The sequence below is a fragment of the Pocillopora verrucosa genome, chromosome 3 (genome assembly GCF_036669915.1).
Source record: "Pocillopora verrucosa isolate sample1 chromosome 3, ASM3666991v2, whole genome shotgun sequence".
Taxonomy (NCBI): Eukaryota; Metazoa; Cnidaria; class Anthozoa; order Scleractinia; family Pocilloporidae; genus Pocillopora; species Pocillopora verrucosa.
The window spans coordinates 10,246,647-10,267,964 of NC_089314.1; the positions used below are offsets into that span (position 1 = coordinate 10,246,647).

The 21,318-nt window shown below is 38.8% G+C and overlaps 3 protein-coding genes and 2 pseudogenes across 3 annotated transcripts; 2 read left to right on the forward strand and 3 right to left on the reverse strand.

Annotated features, from left to right (window-relative positions):
• On the reverse strand, positions 1 to 1,873 carry LOC131776995 (E3 ubiquitin-protein ligase Siah1). The gene has a single exon (XM_059093215.2). It carries the CDS (start codon positions 1,648 to 1,650, stop codon positions 817 to 819), a length of 834 nt encoding a protein of 277 aa, XP_058949198.1. The 5' UTR covers positions 1,651 to 1,873; the 3' UTR covers positions 1 to 816.
• Positions 1,874 to 2,195: 322 nt separating this feature from the next.
• LOC136280016 (uncharacterized) lies at positions 2,196 to 5,453 on the forward strand. The gene has a single exon (XM_066164603.1). It carries the CDS (start codon positions 2,488 to 2,490, stop codon positions 3,085 to 3,087), a length of 600 nt encoding a protein of 199 aa, XP_066020700.1. The 5' UTR covers positions 2,196 to 2,487; the 3' UTR covers positions 3,088 to 5,453.
• A 697-nt stretch (positions 5,454 to 6,150) lies between these two features.
• On the forward strand, positions 6,151 to 8,209 carry LOC131776997 (uncharacterized). The gene has a single exon (XM_059093217.2). The coding sequence runs from the start codon at positions 6,422 to 6,424 to the stop codon at positions 7,040 to 7,042; it is 621 nt and encodes a 206-aa protein (XP_058949200.2). The 5' UTR covers positions 6,151 to 6,421; the 3' UTR covers positions 7,043 to 8,209.
• A 4,809-nt stretch (positions 8,210 to 13,018) lies between these two features.
• Positions 13,019 to 15,045, reverse strand: LOC131793297 (integrase/recombinase xerD homolog; annotated as a pseudogene).
• Positions 15,046 to 17,174: 2,129 nt separating this feature from the next.
• Positions 17,175 to 21,155, reverse strand: LOC131777010 (uncharacterized; annotated as a pseudogene).
• Between the last annotated feature and the right edge of the window lie 163 nt (positions 21,156 to 21,318).

The following is a 21,318-nucleotide window of genomic DNA, read 5'->3' on the forward strand; positions in this document are numbered from 1 at the left end:
TACATTGCCTTTGATATTTCCTTCAAGGAAGTGTTTGTGGTTTCATCATGTCCTGTTGACTGTAATTTAAATCATGAAGGTCACAGGAAGTCTTGAAAAAACATTTGCCACCAATCCTCTTTATTTATATCTCCAATCACATTTGACGCAAGATTGATACTGTTTTGTTCCTCACATAAATAAAACTGAACTCACAATTCAATATTTCCGGATATCTCAGGATATTTTGTTTTCCAAACTAAAAAAAATACAGCGCACTTTTTAAGGATGTAAGAATATACAACTATTGAATAAAGCTGACGAACTACTCCCACAAAGAACCCTTATATAGTACGAAATTATACAATTTACTTAATGGCTTGTCTAAACCCCTTACACTGTACATGTCCTTTTGTATAAATCAAGGACTTGAAAAGGTGTCTATGTAGCACTTTGACCAGTCTAGAGCAAGAATAACATAATGCTTGTTAGGTTCAACAGCTTATCAACCTGGTTGTGTTCACGTACCTTAAGAATTTTTCACTCAAAAACTAGGTGGAAGGGGGAATTGGACTATGTAAACTGAATTGGGGGTAAACTTGATTTAATTGTTACTAAACCAAACACCAACTAGCAATTCTTTTCATTTCCTCTGATCACTTATGCTGAAAAGAGTACTCACAATCATTCCTAAAAACAATTGTTACTGAAGTACATTTTTAAGATTTAGATTTTAGGATTGGGAAGCAGATTCCCCAAATAAGGAACAAAAGAAAATACAGTAATGCAAATAGTGACTTGGATTACATGTGACTGCCAAAGATACATAAATACCTTTTAACTGACCATAGATATCGTAACATTTATTCCCAGATTTCCATTGTCGGCAAATAAGTGAGCAATATTTGTATCAAATACGAGGCAATCGCTGTTTAAGATAGCAGAGGCGATTCCTTCGTGTATACTTCGCGGTGTAGCTTCCCAGGCAAGCCTTCGTCGGTTTCCATTTAATTCAAGACGATAGACGAAATTCTCTGCTTGTTTACGAGTTCCAATTAACTGTACAATAGCGTAAAACTGTTGAAGTCCCTCGATTTTCTCCTGTTTTTCGAGCACTAACATGAAATGATGTCCAAAGCAAGATTGCATCATTACCCAGTCTACGGCGCCAGGAAGGTTTATGTCAGTAGCTAAGAAAACGATGTCTTCTCCCTGAAGGGTTGTGATGGATTTATGAGCGTGCATCAGATGAGGCATGACCGAGTCCAGCGAACCTTGCCATTTACAAGAAGCCCCAGGACAAGGACATGAGTAGGGACGAAACTCGCAAGATTCTTCGTGTTCCGGTTTTTCATTATGTGGTAAGTTTACTTCACAGCCAGCCGAAGCATACTTACAGGGGAACGATACCGTGTTGGCAACCTTTTCCATCGCCAGATTTCGGATACTGCCCAAAGGCCCACGACATGTTGGGCAACAAGTCAATTTGGGTCGGCAGTTCGAGCACACTAAATGGCCGCTGCTACATTGAAGAATTGGAGGAAGAACATAATCAAAACACACAGGACATTCAAAAATACTCGCCAAGTCGGCATTCGTTGGTCCTCCAGGCTGAGATACGTTCATTCTCGATGGTTTCTGAGAAGGCTGCGAGCTTGGCTGTCGATTCATTGTTCCGAGGAACTTCTAAAACAGTAGGCTAATTTCAAGCACACGTCCTCGCCAAGGTCCATTTAAATCACGATAAATTTCAAACATGATAAGTTAATTTTCATTCCTCTGGGTAGCACCAACATAAGCTCGTTAATATGACACGAAAGTGAGTTAAACGGAATTGATCAACGAGAGGAAATTACATTCCCTCGTCCTTCCTATATTTTGTTTTCGCGTGAATTCGTAAACTTGGTAGCCTCGCCTCTTCTCCGAACCAATGCCCAAAGTCTCCGAACCGCACCGATCATGCACGAGAAAGCAGGTCCACGATGCAGCACACTCCACGATTAATTTACGCCTCAAAACGCCTTTTAACGTTTTAGCATCCAGAGGAAACGCAGTGTTCCCACCGATCATTCTTCTTTTCAATAAAAGCTGGATCTAGAAGATGTTAAACTCTATAAATATCACGCACACAATGAAAAATACGATACCTTTTTGTCGACTAAACTCACGCCTGTTTATCATACACAGGCACTGCGCAGGTACTCCTCACGCAAACTTGTCACGAGAATTTTTTTCGCGGATTTTCTTAATGCCTTTCGCACTTGCCTACTGTAAAATCCCTCTAAAAGCTGGAATTTAGAGAAGAGGAGGAAATCAACTGTCTCAAAGTCTAGCTTGACCGTTGAAAATTATGCTAATATATAGTTGTATCAAGTATCTGAAGTCACGCAGCCTCGAACCCTCAGGTTGGCTTATTTGTAAAGTGGGTTATTCGTTTTGAAAACCTGTGGCCGATCCAACCCGTTTTTTTGTTCGTGCCGTGGACACTCACCACCCACTGGCGAACAGATGGGTTCAGAAATTTCAAAGGAGGAGATACAAAAGCGAAAAAACTTAGAACATAACCTTAGTAAAATGCAACGTAGCCTTCACGTGACTGCTCACGCTCACTACGTATCTTCGGAATACTACAGAAAGTGGAACGTTAGACTTCAATACATGTCTCTTGCGGTAGGTGCAGGTGGTGCCACAGGAGGCTTAGCATCAACATTTAATTGGAAAACGTTCGTTGGACATAATCCTCGCCTTGCACCACTCGTCGCTGCGTTTTCAGCAACTTCAGCTATCCTATCCGTTACCATACATTTGTTACCGAAGATCCAGAGTATGCCTGCAAATCTATATCAGATGCACTTTAACTCTGGAATAGAATGCCAGTATCTCGAAAAAAAGGTAAAGTTTATGTCGGAGACCGAAGTTTGGGATTCCAAAATACCGTGGGCATCTCTGGCATCAAAGTACGAAACCCTGCTCAGGGACAAGAAAGACGTGGATAGCGTGATACAAACCGACTATTGGGCTTACCGAAAAGCTTTAAAGCTAATTGAGGAAAGAGATAGAGAGAAACGAGACCAAAGTGTAAGAGTAGGAGAAGGAACCATGCAATGAGCCCCAGAAACTTGAGAGAATCGTAAGCTTATCTGTTTATTATCACATATGTAAAACTCACAACTACTAAAGAAACGAATTGAAAACCAATTTCAGATTTACGCAAGGCACGTTTCGATCGATTTGTTTCGATTATCATTTGTAGCAAGAGATTATATTCTCTTTTTTGTAGTTAATTTACATCATAACATCGAAGTTATATTGGCCATGAACTGAAATTGGCAACAAAATATATAATTTTTAAATGCACCAGACGGATTAAATTTACAAAGACTGAAAGTACAAAATAGAACACTGATTCGGAAGGAAAAGCATGACGAGCAAAAGAGTTCGGTCGGCATGGATAACGGTAGACTATTCCAATGGATATGGGCAGCATTTTTAAATCAAAGGCTGTATAAAAATATTTTATGATCGTCTGTGACACTCAGTGCGACCTCTGAGTGTGCTACAGACCGTGTTAATCATTCAGCGTGTAGATTTAGTGAATGCAAATTGTGATAAACTTCAAGACTACTTCTTTCTGATTGAAACACTGGAGATAGTACACATGAATCAAAATTGAGAGAAAAAACTATTGAAAAATAAGTGCACTTCAAATTGTGTTCCAGACCCTCGTCAGAGCTCGTCTGAGAGTATCATGTGATTTCTTGCGTGAAGCAAGCAGTCGATGCCACCAGACCATTCGGAAGTGAGTGGATGGGGAGGGGGGAGGGGGGCAACAAAACAAAAATTCATGTAAGCAGTCCAAGTAAAACCTGCCATGTGTACACTATGGCGAGTGCTTTTTCAACATTTCTACGGCTATAACTTTTTAATATTAAAAGTTCTTTCGAATTATGCCTTGTAGATATTTATTGCCCAGGTACTGCCAAAGCCTCAGTTAGCTGGCACGTGAATTACGCTTTGCAGAGTGCCAAATAAAGCGTTTTTATTTTGGTGCTGATATAATTATCTGTTGGACTTTGAATAATGGTTTCTATTTTCAATCTGTCATGAAGGAATGTATATCTGAGACGCAAAAGAGTAACATAACTTTTTGAAAAAATTTCCTTTAATTGTTACGACCAGAGACACTGCTGTTTTGAACCTTCTTAGCGACCCGTCTGATTACCTGTGGTATGAACAAGTTCATTTCTCTCTTTTTACCTCCCTCATTGGATTATTTAAACACTGATCAGGAGTTACAAAAAAGGCATTCTTGATTTATATAAAATGTTTATATGTTGACATGGGAGCTCATGTTGGTGGACCATGTCTGTATTCGGTTGTAATTTTTTAAGTTGAATTCAAATTGTTAACATCCTTAACTACTTATTTTTTTTCGTTAAAAAAAGAAAAGAAACAAAACACGGGTATACCACTCATGCAAGAGTTAACTTTTTGGATGGGGAGGTTGGAAGTCTCCGCCATAGAAAATCGGAAATGTATTAACCATTTAAGTCCCACTAATGACCAAGATAGAATTTCTCCCCACACTATCAATATGGTATCAAGCAGATAAATAATGAGAATAAAGAAAAATATCAATTAGGGGATTATTGGTTGATCTAATTCCAAATTTTCCAAACTAACATCTCATAAATTGTATAGCAGACAATAAGGAGAATTACTAATGAAATCTTGGGAGTTAAAGTGTCAATAATTATAATAATAGTAATGATAATAATTATAATTATGTTATTATTAATAATAATGATTATAGAAAATAATAATGATAACAGTAATTTATTATCAAACCGGCAAAACTTTATTTAAATCCAAATCCTTCCTACATAATACATTGCTAAAGAAAGAGATATTTTGTGTTTTTTAATTACATGTATAGAAAACATATCAAATTTGTTTTTTCTCCTTAAAACCCTGATCTTAAAAAAAGAGAAAAGAGAGAATTCTGCAAAAAGAAAAAACGAGTGACATATTTATAAATAAAGACTCATAAAGGTCTTAGAACAATACAAGAAAATGGAAATTTGTGTATAATATCAGATAGCAATAAGAGTAGTAATAATAATTTTGATGATGCAGCTGAGACTATTACAATTATGGACAAAAGGTCAATAGTTTATTGTTAAAATCTTGTTGCATAGAAAGCCAAAAATCTTATGATGAAATTTCATGCTATGATGTCACCATCACAATTTGTTATGAAAATTTTAATGTTTACAAAAATGAAACGTTTTCACATATACAATATCGGTTAAAGCTAAGGGTCATTGCACACTACAATGCATTACCATACTCGACATTGACATACTCGTATGAATAGATTAAAAACACGTATAACCTACACGTATGTGCTTTCGTTATTTCTGTCAAGATAATCCTTTGTTTTATCATTTAAACTTAATCCCCTGTCATTATTGAAGCTGGCGAAGAAATATTTATTCTTTGGTGAATATTTTGGTCCGAAACACTTTTTCTATGTCAAAAAGTAGAATCAAGACGAAGACAGTTTTAACAATGACCGATATGACAGAATCTACTGAGCTTTTAGTTTTTAAAAGACAAAAGGTTGGTTACAAAATTACTGTAAAAATTTCCTTGTGTATTTGTGTTGTTCTATCTTGAGACGAACTCAAATTCCGGTGTCAAAGCGGATTTGGACCCCCCGCAGATTTGAACGGGGGGGGGGGGTCCAAATCCGGACTACCAACACCAGACCTGACGTCACATGTGCAAGAGCGTTGAGTTTGTTGTTGATTCTCGTCCTTACTCCGAGGGTTTTTCTCCGGCTCCTTTAGTCTTCCTCCCTTCACAAAAACCAACACTCTAAATTCCAATTCGACCTAGAAACAGTGGAAATGAAGTTCCACTTAGTGCAATGTCTACTACTGAATTCCCATTATTCCTAATATTATTATCATCATTATTATTATAAATCATTAGCGTCTGTTATTCTTCTTTCTGAAATTAAGAAAGAAATAGCTCGTGAGCATTGACATTGATCACTTCTAGAACAGAACAGCAGGTGTTTTCACACATGTTAAGTTAAAACTTATCATGTGTGAAAACATCCACTGTTCTGTTCTGCGCAGGTATTCCTCACGCAAACTTGTCACGAGCATTTTTTTGCGGATTCTCTTAATGCCTCTCGCACCTACCTTCTAAAAACTGGTATTTAGAGTAGAGGAGAAAATCAACTGTCTCAAAGTCTAGCTCGACCGTTGAAAATTATGCTACTTTATTGCCGTAGCAAGCACTTGACGACACGCGGCCTCGAACCTGTGAATTTTCTTATTTGTGAAGTGGGTTATTCGTTTTGAAAACCTGTGGCCGATCCAACTCGTTTTATTGCTCGTTCCCTGGACACTCTCCACCCATTGGCGAACGTATGGGTTCAGGAATTTCGAAGGAGGAGAAGCAAAAAGCGGAAGAGGAGGAGAAACGAAAGCGGACAAACTTAGAGCGTCGTCTTGGCATAATGAATCGTCGTCTTTACATTACTCATCTAAGCCATTACGAATCTGCGAAATACTACAGAAAGTGGGACATCAGGCTTCAATACTTGTCTCTTGTGGTAGGTGCAGGTGGTGCCACAGGAGGCTTAGCATCAACATTTAATTGGAAAGCGTTCGTTGGACATAATCCTCGCCTTGCACCACTCGTCGCTGCGACTTCAGCAACTTTAGCTATCCTATCCGTTATCGTACAGTTGTTACCGAAGATCCAGAGTATGCCTGCTGATCTACACAAGATGCACCTTAAAGCTGGAACAGAATGTCAGTATCTCGAAGAAAAGGTAAAGTTTATGTCGGAAACCGAAGTTTGGGATTACAAAGTACCTTGGGAATCTCTGGCATCAAAGTACGAAACCCTGCTCAGCGACAAGAAAGAAGTGAATAGCATGATACAAACCGAAGAGTGGGCTTACCAGAAAAATTGGGAGAACGTTGAGAAATGGGACAGAAAGAGAGAACAAAGTGTAAGAGTAGAAGAAGGAACCAAGCAATGAGCTCCAGAAACTTGGGAGAATCGTAAGCTGATCTCTTATATTTACTGTAATTGTAAGCGTAAACCTCCTTCTCACTACTTAAGCAACGAATTGACAACCAATTTCAGATTTACGAAAGATACGTTTCAATCGATTAATCGGATTATCATTAGTAGCAAGAGAGGTAACATTTCCGTACAGCTCCATACTATTGTAAAACAAATCTGTTTTCCCGGTGGAAATGTATTGTTTGTTCGTTTTGAAACACCTTTTTTATATTCTATTCTTTAGTTTGATTGTTTACACTTTGATCACAGGCCACCCAAGCTCACGTCTCGAGAAAATTCATGAACGCGTCACGCGTTGTGTGACTCGGTGTTAAGTTACGGGAGGAACCGTTGAAAATTTGAACACGTTATAAGGAATAGTATGGGGAACGAAATATGGTCGATTTACAACGATAAATATTTCGAAATATGAATATTTTACATGTAAAATTAATAAAACTTTCTCATGCCCTGTGTATCCGTCGTAGTTTCTGGCGATTTCTGTCGTTTTAAGCTTGCTTTATTATCTCTGTTATCCATGTGAAAAAATTGCCTTTAAATGTTGTTAAGACTGGATCAGAGACACTGCCGTTTTGAACCTTCATAGCAACCCGTCTGATTACCTGTGATGTAAACAAGTTTCATTTCTCTCTTTTCCCTCCCTTATTGAATTATTTGAACAATAAGGAGTTACAAGAAGGCAGTCTTGATTTAAATTATGTCTATATGTTGACGTGAGAACACATGTAAGTGGACCAATTCCGTGTGTGCAATTGTAATGTTTTGCGTTGAATTTAAAATAATAACATCCATAACTATTTATTCCTTTGGTTGTCGTTTAAAAAACAAACAAACAGGCAGAACACAAACATACTACGCATGCAAGAGTTAATATTTTGGATGGGTGGGTTGGAAGTACGTCTCCGTCATAGAAAAATCGAAAATATATTAATAGTAATAATAATAGTAATGATCCATTATGATGATAATAATAGTAATGTTATTAATAATCATAATGATAATATAAAATTACAATAATGATTCTAATTATAGAAAATAATAATAACAGTAATTTATAATCAAACCGGCACAACTTTATTTAAATCCAAACCCTACTTTCATAATACATTGCTAAAGGAAGAATATTTTGAATTGTTTAATTACATGTATAAATAACATGTCATCTTTGTTTTATTTCCTTAAAACCCTGATCTTAAAAAAAGAGAAAAAGATAAAATTCTACAAAATTAAGAGAAAACCAGTGATCTATATAAAAAAAATTTCAAAATTCAGATTCGTAATGTCTCTAAAAAATACAAGAAAATAGAAATATATATGTAGATAGTAATGAGAATAGTAATAATAATAATAATAATAATAATAATAGTGTTGATGCTGCTGCTGCTGAGATTATCACAATTATGGACAAAAGATCAATGGTTTATTGTAAAAATCTTGTGGCATAGAACGCCAAAAATCCTATAATAAGTTTCGTGTTATGATCTCACCATACAATTTGTTATGAAAATTTGATGTTTACATGAACAAAAATGAAATGTTTAGACATACAATATAGGTCAAAAGCTAAGGGCTCATTGTACACCACGATGCACTGCTATGCTCACGTTGATACGCGTGTGTGTCTGTTGGTATACTCATAAGGATATTCACAGCCATTATTCATTACTTGGAAGGTTTATTTGGATCCAATATAATGACCAGCTCCCAGTTGGCTTGTTAGCTCAGTTGGTAGAGCGCTGTACCTGTATCGTTGAGGTCATGGGTTCAAATCTCGTACTGTACCGAATTTTTTTCAGGCCTTATTTCAACTACAAGTTCGGTGGTGTTCATAATTAAGAGGATCGCTTTTACATTCGTTTCTTTAACTGCAGTGCACATATATGATTTTCATATATTTACAGTCATTATTCGTATGAATATATTAAATACACGTATGACCTACGTGTATGTGCTTTATAATGCTTCATTGCCTTAGCTTTGCTTCGTTTGACATTGTGTTGCAGAACTAAAAGAAGGTTATCCTTAAATTTAACTATCGCAAGAAAATTGCCGAAACACCAGCGGGGAGGGGCGATGATGCTATGGTGAGGGCGCCCACCTCCCTCTACTGTGGCCCGGATTCAGATCCCGGACCTGACGTCACATGAGTAAGAGGGTTGAGTTTGTTGTTGGTTCTGGTCCTTACTCCGAGGGTTTTTCTCCGGCTCCTTTGGTCTTCCTCCCTTCACAAAAACCAACACTCTAAATTCCAATTCGACCTGGAAACAGTAGACAAGAAGGGCCACCTAATGGAATGTCTATTACTAGATTCCCATTATTCCTAATATTGTTATCATTATTATTATAAATCATTAGCGTCTGTTATTCTTCTTTCTGAAGTTAAGAAGGAAATAGCTCGTGACCATTGACATTGATCACTTCCAGAAGAGAACAGCGGGTGTTTAAAAATAGCACAAACTTCGACGACATGTTTGACTCAAGGCATCGTATTTCGCACCTTGCTCGCTTTTGGCAATGCTGCAGTGCTACCGGTGCGGGAATAATTCGCTGATTCAAACGGTAAAGTATTCTCTCTTCGAAGACAATAATTTCTTCAAAGTTTTCATGATGCGCTTATCACACTTATTAGATTTTTCTGCAAGGTAAAGTTTTGTTCTCATTGTGAAATGACTGTGAGGTGTTTATTTGTTTTACAAGGCCCAAATTCGCTGATTCAAACGGTAAAATGCTCAACTTTTGCTTGTTATGTCCCTAAATGCTCTACTTCCCCTGGACCACGAAAAAAAAGTACGCCTGGGAACTAGAACCCACGTCACTAAGAGTGATCTGGCCCGACCCCGGCCGATTAATTTTTAAGCTTCCTGCCTCTTCTGAGTACCTCTATCCGTCTGGTAATTTCGCAACTGCGAGTTAATTTCATCGACGGTGATCCCTCCATCTCATTTTGGTGTTTGTGCCTGAGCGCAAAACGTTTCTTCGATTGATTTTTGCTAAGAGTCGACCCGATGGGTGGAAGTTCTTCCAAGACCCCTTTAGCGGATCAGGAACGGGAAAACATAGAGAATGACATCCGTGGAATACAACGTGACATGGAGGTACATTCACGAGCTCACAACTTGAGTGCAGAATACTACGGAAACTGGAAATCTTTTCTTGTTGTCCTATCTCTTATCGTAGGTGGGTTATCGGCAGTATATAAAGGTCTCGGCGTGAAAGTGCCGCTACCAGACGATCCCAAATCAACAATGATTGCCATTGGGATCATCGCCATCGGCGTGGGCGCCTTTGTCATCCGACGATGCCACAGTGCGGCGTCTAATTTACGCGAGAGACACTTCAGAGCCGAGAAAAAATGCCAGAATATTGCAAACAGAGCTAGGTCTGTTTTGAAGGAAGCGCACGAAAACAAAAAATCGACGAGTTACATAAAGGATCGATATGAATCACTGCTTAAGGATTCGGAAGACTCCAGCGAGATAGAAATCGAACCCTGGGCTATTAAAAAAGCTTCGAAGCAATGAATGGAGACAGCGAGTAAATTGATACTTAGCAATAACTCTCAAAAGTCCAGAGACTAAGGACAAATACGAACTGTTGTACTTACCTACTTGTGTGTGGTACGCATGATGTTGTTCAAACCTCAGTTAAAACATTTAAAGTATGTTATGTAAGTTTTTGAAAGAGCTACCAACTGAGTTTTGATGAGAATAAAATATCTGTAAGGTTACTAACGAGTGTCGATAAGTTTCTTTGAAATAAAAAAATAATGATAGTGGTGCAATATAGTTTTGTGTAATTCAATAAGTGATTGAGGCCTGTCTGCACCGACAATAAAGTTATTTATCAAGAAAACTTTTCTGTCATCAACATCACTTAACTGTCTACGAGTGAGGATGGTTTGTCACGACTTCAAAAATTTTGGCTGAGATGTGCTTATCTTCGAACGCACCACCGACAAAATTTGTTTCGGGTGAGGGGTAAAAACTGGACAAAATCGGCTGAATAACCAAAACCCATGTTGAACTTGTCGATCATTTGCCGTAAAAGCTGCCACCACCTTGATAACTGACCTGATTTCAGTTTACAAGGAAGGTAATATTTATCGTTTGTAGCGAAACCCATGGATTAGAAAAATTCAAAACGATTTAAAATGAATCCTGGCAGCTGAAGTTTTAAGCTATTGGCAAGCTGTGCTGACTGGTCCGAAGAGCAGAGGCGCTAAAAATTGAATATTTTACAATGAAATATAATATCAGTCATGACAAGATTTCTACGAGACAATTTATGTTTTTTCCGCCGGCTCGGCTAGGGCCCTTAGACTTACAAGTGGCGAATGTAATGCCACAAGATGCATTTTTTTTTCTCAGCTTTGGTTTCCAATCTTTCCATCACCCCCTTCACACTTCTCCGTGATTTAGAAATGGTTGCTGAGGTCAAAGGTGAATTTATGTTGTCACATTTCACCCATGAATTTTCTTGTCAATGAGGCTAAATTTGGAATCTTTCCGAAAGAAGTATTGACGTCACGACAAAGCATGCGCAGACGAAGGGAAGGGGGACTGGATGCTCGGTCGTGCTGAGTACCTATCTATACCTATCTGTAGAGTCTTAATGCAGGGAAAAGGCTAGCAGTTAGTGTTCTCTGTCATCTCAATTTTGCCATTTGCACGTTCCAAATACAGGATGGCGCTGTAACTCTGGGGGCTATTAAGTCTGTTCCAGGTTCTCTGTCAGTGTAAGCCTGTCCCTGGCGATCAGCTATTTTCTGTAAACAGGTAAATGCGAAAGTAGCGTCCCAATGGTAACGACTGAGCGAAAACATAGGCATGCGTAGCATGCAAAGGTTATTTTTTCGGCCGGGAGGGTTGAGATGGGACACTATGTACCTAATGTTTTCATTTTTGTCACAGAAAAAGAGCATAACTCTCAAACGGACGAAAATATCGCATTACTTCACCTTAAGGGAAAGAAAAAAACCTAATTTATCTGAAATCATACAGGTATTTTGTGGTCTTCTGTCTATGTTGTCTAAATACTTCTAAGCAAAAATAAAATGCATCAGTGTCACACTTACTGTTGTCTCCTTGGCAGCCGTCGTTTGGTCTAGTCGCACAACGCCATCCATTCCCCGTTGGAGGGTGAGGGCGTTGCGTGATGAGACCAAATAACGGTTGCGAAAGGGACTACGCTTACTACCGTTCCTCTAACAGAGAGAAAATCAAACTTATTCGTCTACGGTTAGTTGCCTCAAATATATAAATCCACGTAATTTTAGTGTGAAAAGCAAACTGAAACTCTGTTGTGAGCAGAATACTATGGAAACTGGAAGGCTATTCTATTCGTCCTACTTCTTATCGTAGGCGGGTTATCGACAGGCTACAAAGCTCTCGGCTAGAAAACGCCGCAGGCGGATGATCTTAAGACAACGTTTACTTTCATTGCGATGATCGCTCTCGGTGATCAAGTTCCACTAGTGACCAAAACAGAATTTCTCCTTACACTATCTCTACAATATCAAGCAGACAATAATGAGAATAAAGAAAAATATCAATCGGAGGATTATTGGTTGATCCAATTCCAAATTCTCCAAAGTAGCGTCATATGAATTGTACGGCAGACAGTAAGGAAAATTTCTAATGACATCTTGGGAGTTAAAGGATTAATTGGCTGCATTCTGCACTAACCTAGTCTTATAGAACGACATACAGCAAAACAGCAATTCATCGAGAATATTGGATTATGGCCTGTGTGTAACGCCATAACGCCACGTTATTAAAGCAGATACTAGTAACGTCTACAAAAAGAGAAACTGAAAATGTAAACTAGAGAAAGCCTTGCCAGGGGGGCCAGAAAAAACCTAACGTAAAAAACCCTGTGGGAAAAACGGAGAGGAAATCTGGGGCGGGCCAGGCACGACTTAGTCCCCCGCCGAGACTGCTGATTAAATAATTTATCGTAAGCAAATGAAATCCGAAACTAAAGAGCAATAGATCGAGCAACTTTTAAGCGATCATTAACAGTGTGCTTAATGTATCTTTTCTTTGAAATGGCACACTTCCAGCCGGCGTGCATGTCCAGCAGATCAGCAGAAATACTCCTACACGCAGGATTTGAAGCGGCGCCAGATTTGATACTATGCGTGCCGTAACTAGCGATGTCATCTACAAATAACTCAACGTATTTCCTAAATTCCTCTCTAAGCGTCGTGTATGAAACGCCTTTAGTAGCATAAAAATACTCCTTAGACATAGATTTAACAATTCGTCTAACGAGGGGGGAGGATGACTCAGTAGATGAAGGAAGAAGCTCGGGTAACCTTTCGGTAATAGAAACCGGGAAAGTAGCCTTATGGAGACCTTGCTAAGAGGGATGTATGTCCCTCCCTATACTGATCATTCTTGCGTTTCGGAATGAAAACTGACAAGTATTCACTGCAAATAGAGACATCTTTAACAGAAAAAGTACGAATTTCGCCCATACGGTAAAACCCAGCGTAGCCAACCAAGAGAATAAAAACAAAACGAATAACAGCGAGAGAACTACTAGAAATATAATGATCAGCGATCCTACAAACTGTGTACAAAGGCTCTTTGGGCTGAACGGGACGTGCAAGTTTCCTTCTAGCGCCCTCTAAGGATGACTTAACAAGGGGGTGACTAGTAGGGCATTCTACTATCCCGGCCAGACTATGAGCCCACTAAATGCCGTAAAGAACTGACTCTATAGAAGATATCCCTGTATTATTGCTAACTGAAATTACAGTAAGCTCGCTAATAAAGAGCGCGAAAAGCAGAGGCTTTGCTGGAATAACTTGAACGCCAATCTTAGGAGCTGCCTATTGACGCCACTTCAGCCATCCAGATCTGTATTTCTGCACGGTGAAAGGAGCCCTGGACTCCAACTGTAAATGCATGGAGAAGGTTTGGAACAAGCTTACGCAAAGATGGATCGACCAGAGAATTTGCGTCACGCCAAATCCCCGATTGCAGAACGTCTACAAGAAATAAAATAAAATAAGAGTAAGCAAAAAACAAAAGGTAGAATAACATAAAAAAGGAGATACATAATACAAACAGAAAATGAGATGCCACAAAAACCATCAAAACGGCCCAAGAGATACTGCCACATCAGGCAAAACCCAATAAAATAGCAAACGCGGCGTAAAATCAATTTAGCCCATAACACGTACGGTCAAAACGACGATGCCAAATCAGGCAAAAGGTCGTTTTGTACAAAACAAACGGAGGTCAAACTACTGACCAAAATGACACTGCCAAATCAGGCAAAACAAAACGAGGCTAGACTAAAAGATCAGCAATGACAAGGTGAGGAGTAGAGCTGAAAGAAAAGAGACGTGCATGGTAAACAAGGATGACAAAAGCTCACCGAAAATCTACCCGCAAGGCTAACATTCTGAATCTCGGGAAACCACTGAAAACCGAGGGACGCGCCTTGTAAATTTGCCTCTAGCCAGGACCTTCCCAACAAGAGGTTTTCTATGCAAGGAAGCTCAAACACTCTTTTAACAAAAGACTTGAACTGAGAAGAGCTTTCATGCAAAAAGGGCCAAAAATAGGCCGAAGGCCACTGTGGGACGATCAAAGTGCCGTGACCAGAGCACGACGAGAGAGCTCTAACAGAAGGGACGATGGCACTCACAGGAGGGCAGACCTATTTGTTCTCGTCTCGCCAATCCTGGGCCAAGGCGTCAACGCCGCTGCAGCCGGGGGAGGCAAATTTAGAATTGAACCTAGGAACCTGGGCGTTGAATGCCTTGTATGCCTTGTATGCCAAGTATGCAAATGTCTTAGTTGAAAAACGTACTACGTTGTAAAGAGCAAAATCTAAAATCTGACACGAAACTGCATATACTTTATACAATCTATTGAACAACACTACTACCGTGAGACAGAAGAACAAAAATGGATACAAAGTGCTCGTGAAGAAAGACACCATGTTGGATTCACTTGATGCGAGGGAACGTAGCTACGATAACAGTACGAATGGTAATAGTTATAGTAAAGTTTGGATATAACGCGTGCTGTTATTGGTTGAAAGAGCGTGCTCTTTGAGAGTACTGAGCATGGAGCTGAGCTAAAGCTGTCACACCATCTGCCAAATTGTACTATGTCGGACCTTTTCCGGGACTTCTCTCTATCTTTTTTTCGTTAATTGAAAGTGAAACTTCGGAATAAGCGAGCTGGCAAGTAGAACAGAAGAACCAAACAAAGGTTTGTAAAAATGCCAGGCGCCGCAATTTACGTCATTGTAACGTGAGTAGAGACGAAAATCCTCTAGGAGAAAACGAAATGGACAGTCTGAATTTTAAAGATTTTCACGTTCGGTTTTCACGTTCGGTTCACGCTCGGTTCAAATCCCGTACGGGCCTGAGTTTTTTTCAGGCCTTATTTCAACTACTATTTTAGTAGTGTTCATAACCGCGAGGATCGATTCTATATTCGTTTCTTCAACCGCAGTGCACATACATGAGTTCCATATATTCACAGCTTTAGTCTTTTACAGCCTGTCAAATTTTTTTAACCATTCTTACACGGATTCTGATTGGCTTATTGTAGCGTGCTTTATTTAGAGTATAGAGCATGCTAACGGCACTGATGTTCGCTTTGGAAATGAAGTTTATTCTGAAAATTGAAAATAATTCTTGGGGAATTTCACGGATTCTCTATTATAAAATAAATAGAGAAGCCTTGACTATGCTCTGTTCTGATGTAAAGCACTTAGGAAGCGGTTAGAGCACTCAAGAAGTGGGGAGAAACACTCGACTAGGTCTTTAGCCGCTTCCTGTGTGCTTTACAACAGAATAGAGCACAGTCAAGGCTTCTCTATTTGTTAAGTAGTGCAAATCTTTTTTTCAGATTTTTATTATGGACCTTCCTTGTTTTCGAAATGATTGTAAATTTTAAAATAGATCTTTAGCGCTCGTAGCATCCCTGTTTTAATTTTGTATTTGGAATTTTCTTTTAGTCTGTGCAATTAGCTAATATATAGCTCAATACTCTGACACTGCAGTAAAGGTCATTCATTCATTCAAGTTTTGTTTTTGGTTTTTTTTTTTTATATCCCCAAGTACGGCGGTTCGTTGCTTGATTTTTTTTCCTCACGGAAGCGCGGGCGAGTAAATGTCTGCGGTAAGATGGCGGCGAATTTAAGTGAAGTCGTGTTCGATTTAAGAGGCCAAACAGATTTTTCAGAGAGGGGAAAAACATTTTGGAACGCAAGTGAACTGGAGCTGAAGTTTTCTTTTGAACGGGAGTGGATAAAGGCGGTCAGGCGGGCAAAAAGACGATCAAACTATGGTATGGGAAAGATGAATAGCGGACTGGAAGAGGTTTGCGGCAACAAACTTTAGCTTTGTGGTCCACTGGTGGATGGCTATCTTTTAGAAATTGGAGAGCAGATTGCTTCGAAACTAAGTCGCCCAAAAGCAACATCATTGGTAGGCCCAGTTGTCATCTTCATTCCGTGGCAGATATTTCGTCACATAACAGTTTTGTTCAGGGGCTATAGTGGAGAAGTGAAATTTACTGAAAGAAAATAAAAAATTACTTCTACACTATCTTGTATACAAGCAGTGGAGAAAGTACTTTTGCCGGCGAGATTCGAAGGCCAGGATGTTCTTAGAAAAAGACAGTTCAGTCTACAACCGAAATCAAAGGGAAAGCTGTCGTCTGTTTACTCTTTTTGTTGTTGAATACAACCTCAAAAATCAGAAGGCTATGGTGACATTTTATATTCAACGGTACACGGCAGAGGATTTTGTTTTCGACAAAAGCTTACAAAGTCTCATGAATAAACAAGGTAATATTAGTTAAAATTATGAGGTTAGTGTTGATCAAAGAAACACGAGTTTGTAGCTTTTTTTTCAAACATATATTAGTTACACGTCTGTGTCAACATGGTCTCATGTTGAAATTTTCTAGAAGACAGTGTATTTCCAGTAGTTCCAGTAAACTGATTTAGCTTTCCATCTAGTGTATAAAATATATTATTTTAAATTTTATTACAACTTCAATAATAAAGAATCTTGAATGACATTGCAGTTAAAATTTACCTGGTTAAAAAATTATTATGTATAAATTATTATGTATAAATTATTATGTATAAAGTTATGTAAACTTTATACATGGTAATAAAATATGATTATGGAGCTTTCTGGTGATACATTGACGATGAAAAGTCTTATTCTACAATCTCACTAACTAATGTACCCTCAAGGCATCTTTGTTTCCACTAGTGCTTAATTGCCTATACTTTGCAACTCCATTTTTAGGTCACTTACTTTCATATTTATAGGGTTTAGATGACAGCTATTTGTAACTGGACCAACAGGCTGTTTACTGCATAAGTGAACACTTTTATGAGCCTCGTATGTTACTGTTTTAGGAAATCTCTCATTACATACAGAGCATAGGACTAGTTTTAATGATGACAGGTCTCTGCCCCTCTGCACACTGGACAGTCACCCTGGCATCTGCACATACCTCACATATACAATCATTAATTTCCTTTTCTCTTCCACAATGACAAAAGTTGCTTGAATTTAGGTGAGAAGGAATCCAAGACTTAAAATGAGAAGTATAAGAACTTGGCATTGGTTGATGTTCTGGCAAGTAAAATGCTCTTACATAATTAGCTCTCATGACTTTCCATCATTTCCCCTTTTTAGATGTTGTATTGGATCTGTTGTCAAATCCTAGTCATTTTTAACCCCTGAGTGTTTAGCCTCTTTTTCTGTAATGATATAATGCCATAACCCACTTTGTAGCTTTCATACAGTTTAGTTGCATGATATGGCATGGCATACCCCACTGTCCACACAGTTACATTAACATCTGATGAAAAAAAATATTGCATATAAATTAAAATAAAGTGTACAAAATTCTGTGAGCTTACCAAGGTAGGAAGGGCTAACTTCAGTTTTGTTAAAAAGAGCCCCAGCATTCCTAAGGAGCTGTGCAATTTTTCCTAAGGCTAACCTTTCTAGTTTCTGGGCTGGGGATTCATCCAAGACTTTAAGGGCATCAATGAGCCTCAAAGAAAAGTTTGCCAAAGCAATGGCCTGGTCTCTTATCAACCGTACTGGAAGCTTCTTGTGCCTCTGAGCCTCATCATTATAGTGATCCTTAATCACAGAAGCTAAATACCCCAACCCACAACCAAGTTCACCAAAATCCTCCTTATGGTAACTTGACAGTGCATTGCCCAGGTCACATAAAAACTTTTGGTTAGAGGCATTAAAATCAACCCTTGTAGATTGTTCTCCAGCATCATCATTATGTGGAAGATAAACCTGCGATTTTCTATTCCCATTATCATTTCCTTGATCAGCTCTCCTCTCTATAGCTGAGGCACTTAATATATCAGTAAATTTGGTAAAAATACCTCTTTGTACTGCTGCCCAGTATATGATATTTAACACATGTTGCCATGCATTAATTTCACAGTGGATGGGCTACAGGTGCTGCCACTTTGCAAAAATTCCAATTCAGGGGTTGCCTAACTGGCGAATCCCATTCTCTGCCATGAACTGTAGTTTTCTAGAATGGCAATCTTTTCCACTCAGAGAAGATGGCAGGGAAATCATAAACTCATTTACCTTCTTAACATGGGAATTTCTGACCTCCAGAGTATAAGGTTTGAAGAAATCTTCCTCCCCCATCCCGATAGAGGCACCCATAGTACACATATTTCCTTTGCTTTCATTAACATAAGGAAATGCATATGGGTAAGTGACAGCTTGATTTAACTCATTGTTAGCCCAGCTTTGCCAGCTCATATCAGCACTGGGCTGAAACTCAATAGTACACTGCTTGTTAGAAACAACAAATACATTACCCTCTAACATTTCCATTTCATCAGTGTGTTGCTTCCAGATACTTTGCAACACCTCATCTCTCTCCCCCAGACTGACACAGTGTAAAATGTACTGGAAATCCCTGCTTCTCACCCTGTCCCCAGAATTCCATGATGTTTAAAGGCTGCCAATTGACATGGTTAGCTGACTTGACTCAGGGGCCCCATCATCAGAAAATTGCATAATAAAATGATTTATGTTGTCATTGAACCAAATTAGCTTACAGGATAAATAGGGAAGTCTAAGGTACAGATCAGTTATCATGAAAACCAACCCAGTTATTATTCTGGAGACACCCGGTGCATTGGGCATTTGATGTCAAGCCTTCTCACAAAATTCTCCACCTGTTTGTCAGAAATAGCTATATTTGGCACCCTTAAGTCCAAACCAAAACATTTTATGTTACGGGGTACATAAAGATCAGAGTTTGGATCAAAAACTGAGGACTGAGTTTTGCAGACAGGGGCATACTTTCTGCAAGACAGAAAGTTCTGGTACATCATAAAGACAGCTTGTTTCAAGGCCTCATCTGAATTTTGATACCCTTTCATTGTCTTGTCAAACAGACCCTGGAGATATTTCCCTCGTTTAAGTCCAGAAATCAGTTTGTCCATGGTTTGATTGTCAGCAGTAGATTAAATATAATCCCAAGCCTCATATATTGACCCTTCTTTTTCCCCATGAATGAATTCTAATACATTTTTTGTCTCCTGTCTTCGTCTGTACTTAGTGCTGGAATTGACATTGTAATCATATCATAAGTTTCACTAGCATTTTTCTCCTAGCTACTGAAAAGCCTTTTTGTTCAAGCAGAGATTTAAATTTGAGATAATGCTCATTTAATTTGTGTTACTTTTTTCCTCTTGTTGCTTTATTTGATCTTCCTTTTCTTCCACACTCTATTGAAGGCTTTGAAGCTCTACTTCTACAGCATCTTTCTGATCAGCAGAAGTTTGTATTTGTCCCTCTTAAAAAAAAACAAAAGGAACAGAATGTTGTACATACATAACTTATTTCCGTTCGAACTTCAGAGTAGCATGGTGGTAAAAAAAAAAAATTTTTTGCACGTTTCGAAAACACTCAAAGTTATAATATTACCAAATTCATCCAGCCGAGCCTTTTTGGTTTCAATGTCCAGTGATAACCATTTGTTTCACGGTTCTTGTAACTCCTTTTCTTTTCAAAGCTACATGTGAAGATAAACTCTTCCAGAATGCGTGAAAAGTTATACTAGAATCACAGCGTCCTTGGTGAGAATTCGGCTAATTGCATTTTCTGCTTTTCCTGCACAGAGGTCTGCGACTGCAAAGTGAGCAAGAAATTTAAGTTATTCAACATGGCCAGACAAACGCGAATTCGACGTTCAGGATTGTTATGCTTATCCATCGTCCCGTTTATCCCCTGAAAAATTGCTGGCCATACGAAGATTCTTCCTCGAATGGTCTTGTCACTGCCGTAATGACACATAATAATCAGTGATCTGTAGAGAATCCAATATAGCTGCCAGCAAGAACCATCGAGCGCTTGATAAAATCGGGGTTTGAAATGTACAAATTTACGGTTACCACGATTGAAAATACAAACAAATGGAGTCTATATATAATGATAAAGCCTTTTTATTTGTAATAGGTTGGATACAACGAGAGTAGAAGATTACCCAGAATGTATTTCCCCATCACAACGCGACAAATTCACATTCATTAACGATTTCACCTCGAAAACACAATCCTAAGGGAGGGATGGAGGAGAGTCCCGAAACCAAAAAGATGCTTTCTTATGGGAAGAATATACCTACCCCTGAAAGTAAGGATTTTGACCTTTTTAGGTAGCGTTTAAACAAGGAATTTTTCTCAGAAAGGGACTGACTAAAACTCGCTTTTCGTCTCCAAACGGAAGCGTATGCAGGCGTTATTATTAGAAAGCCATGACTGGAAGGTTGGGAAACTGTGTAAGATGCAAATATATTCATATTGTTCATTGTATTGCCGAGCAGCGAATTTCAATATCTCCACTACTACTGAGCCATCGGACGCGAAAACAACAAAGGCCTGTTGGATCACGTGACGAGAGAGACGCAATCGCATAGCAACGAACCACCGATATATATATATACACTTCCCCCAGACCACAACATGAGAGTACGCCTAGTGACTAGAACCCACATCTCTCAGGTCGATCTTACCTCTTTCATTTTTGTTTAACTTCCGGGTTCGTCTGCATTGAGATTAAAAGGTTTTTTGATTCATTTTTGGATTATCACTGCCAAGTGCCAACCTGATGGGTGGAATTTTTTCAAATGAGGAAGACGAACGGGCTAGAGTAAAGAATAACATCCGTGGATTACAAAATGAAAT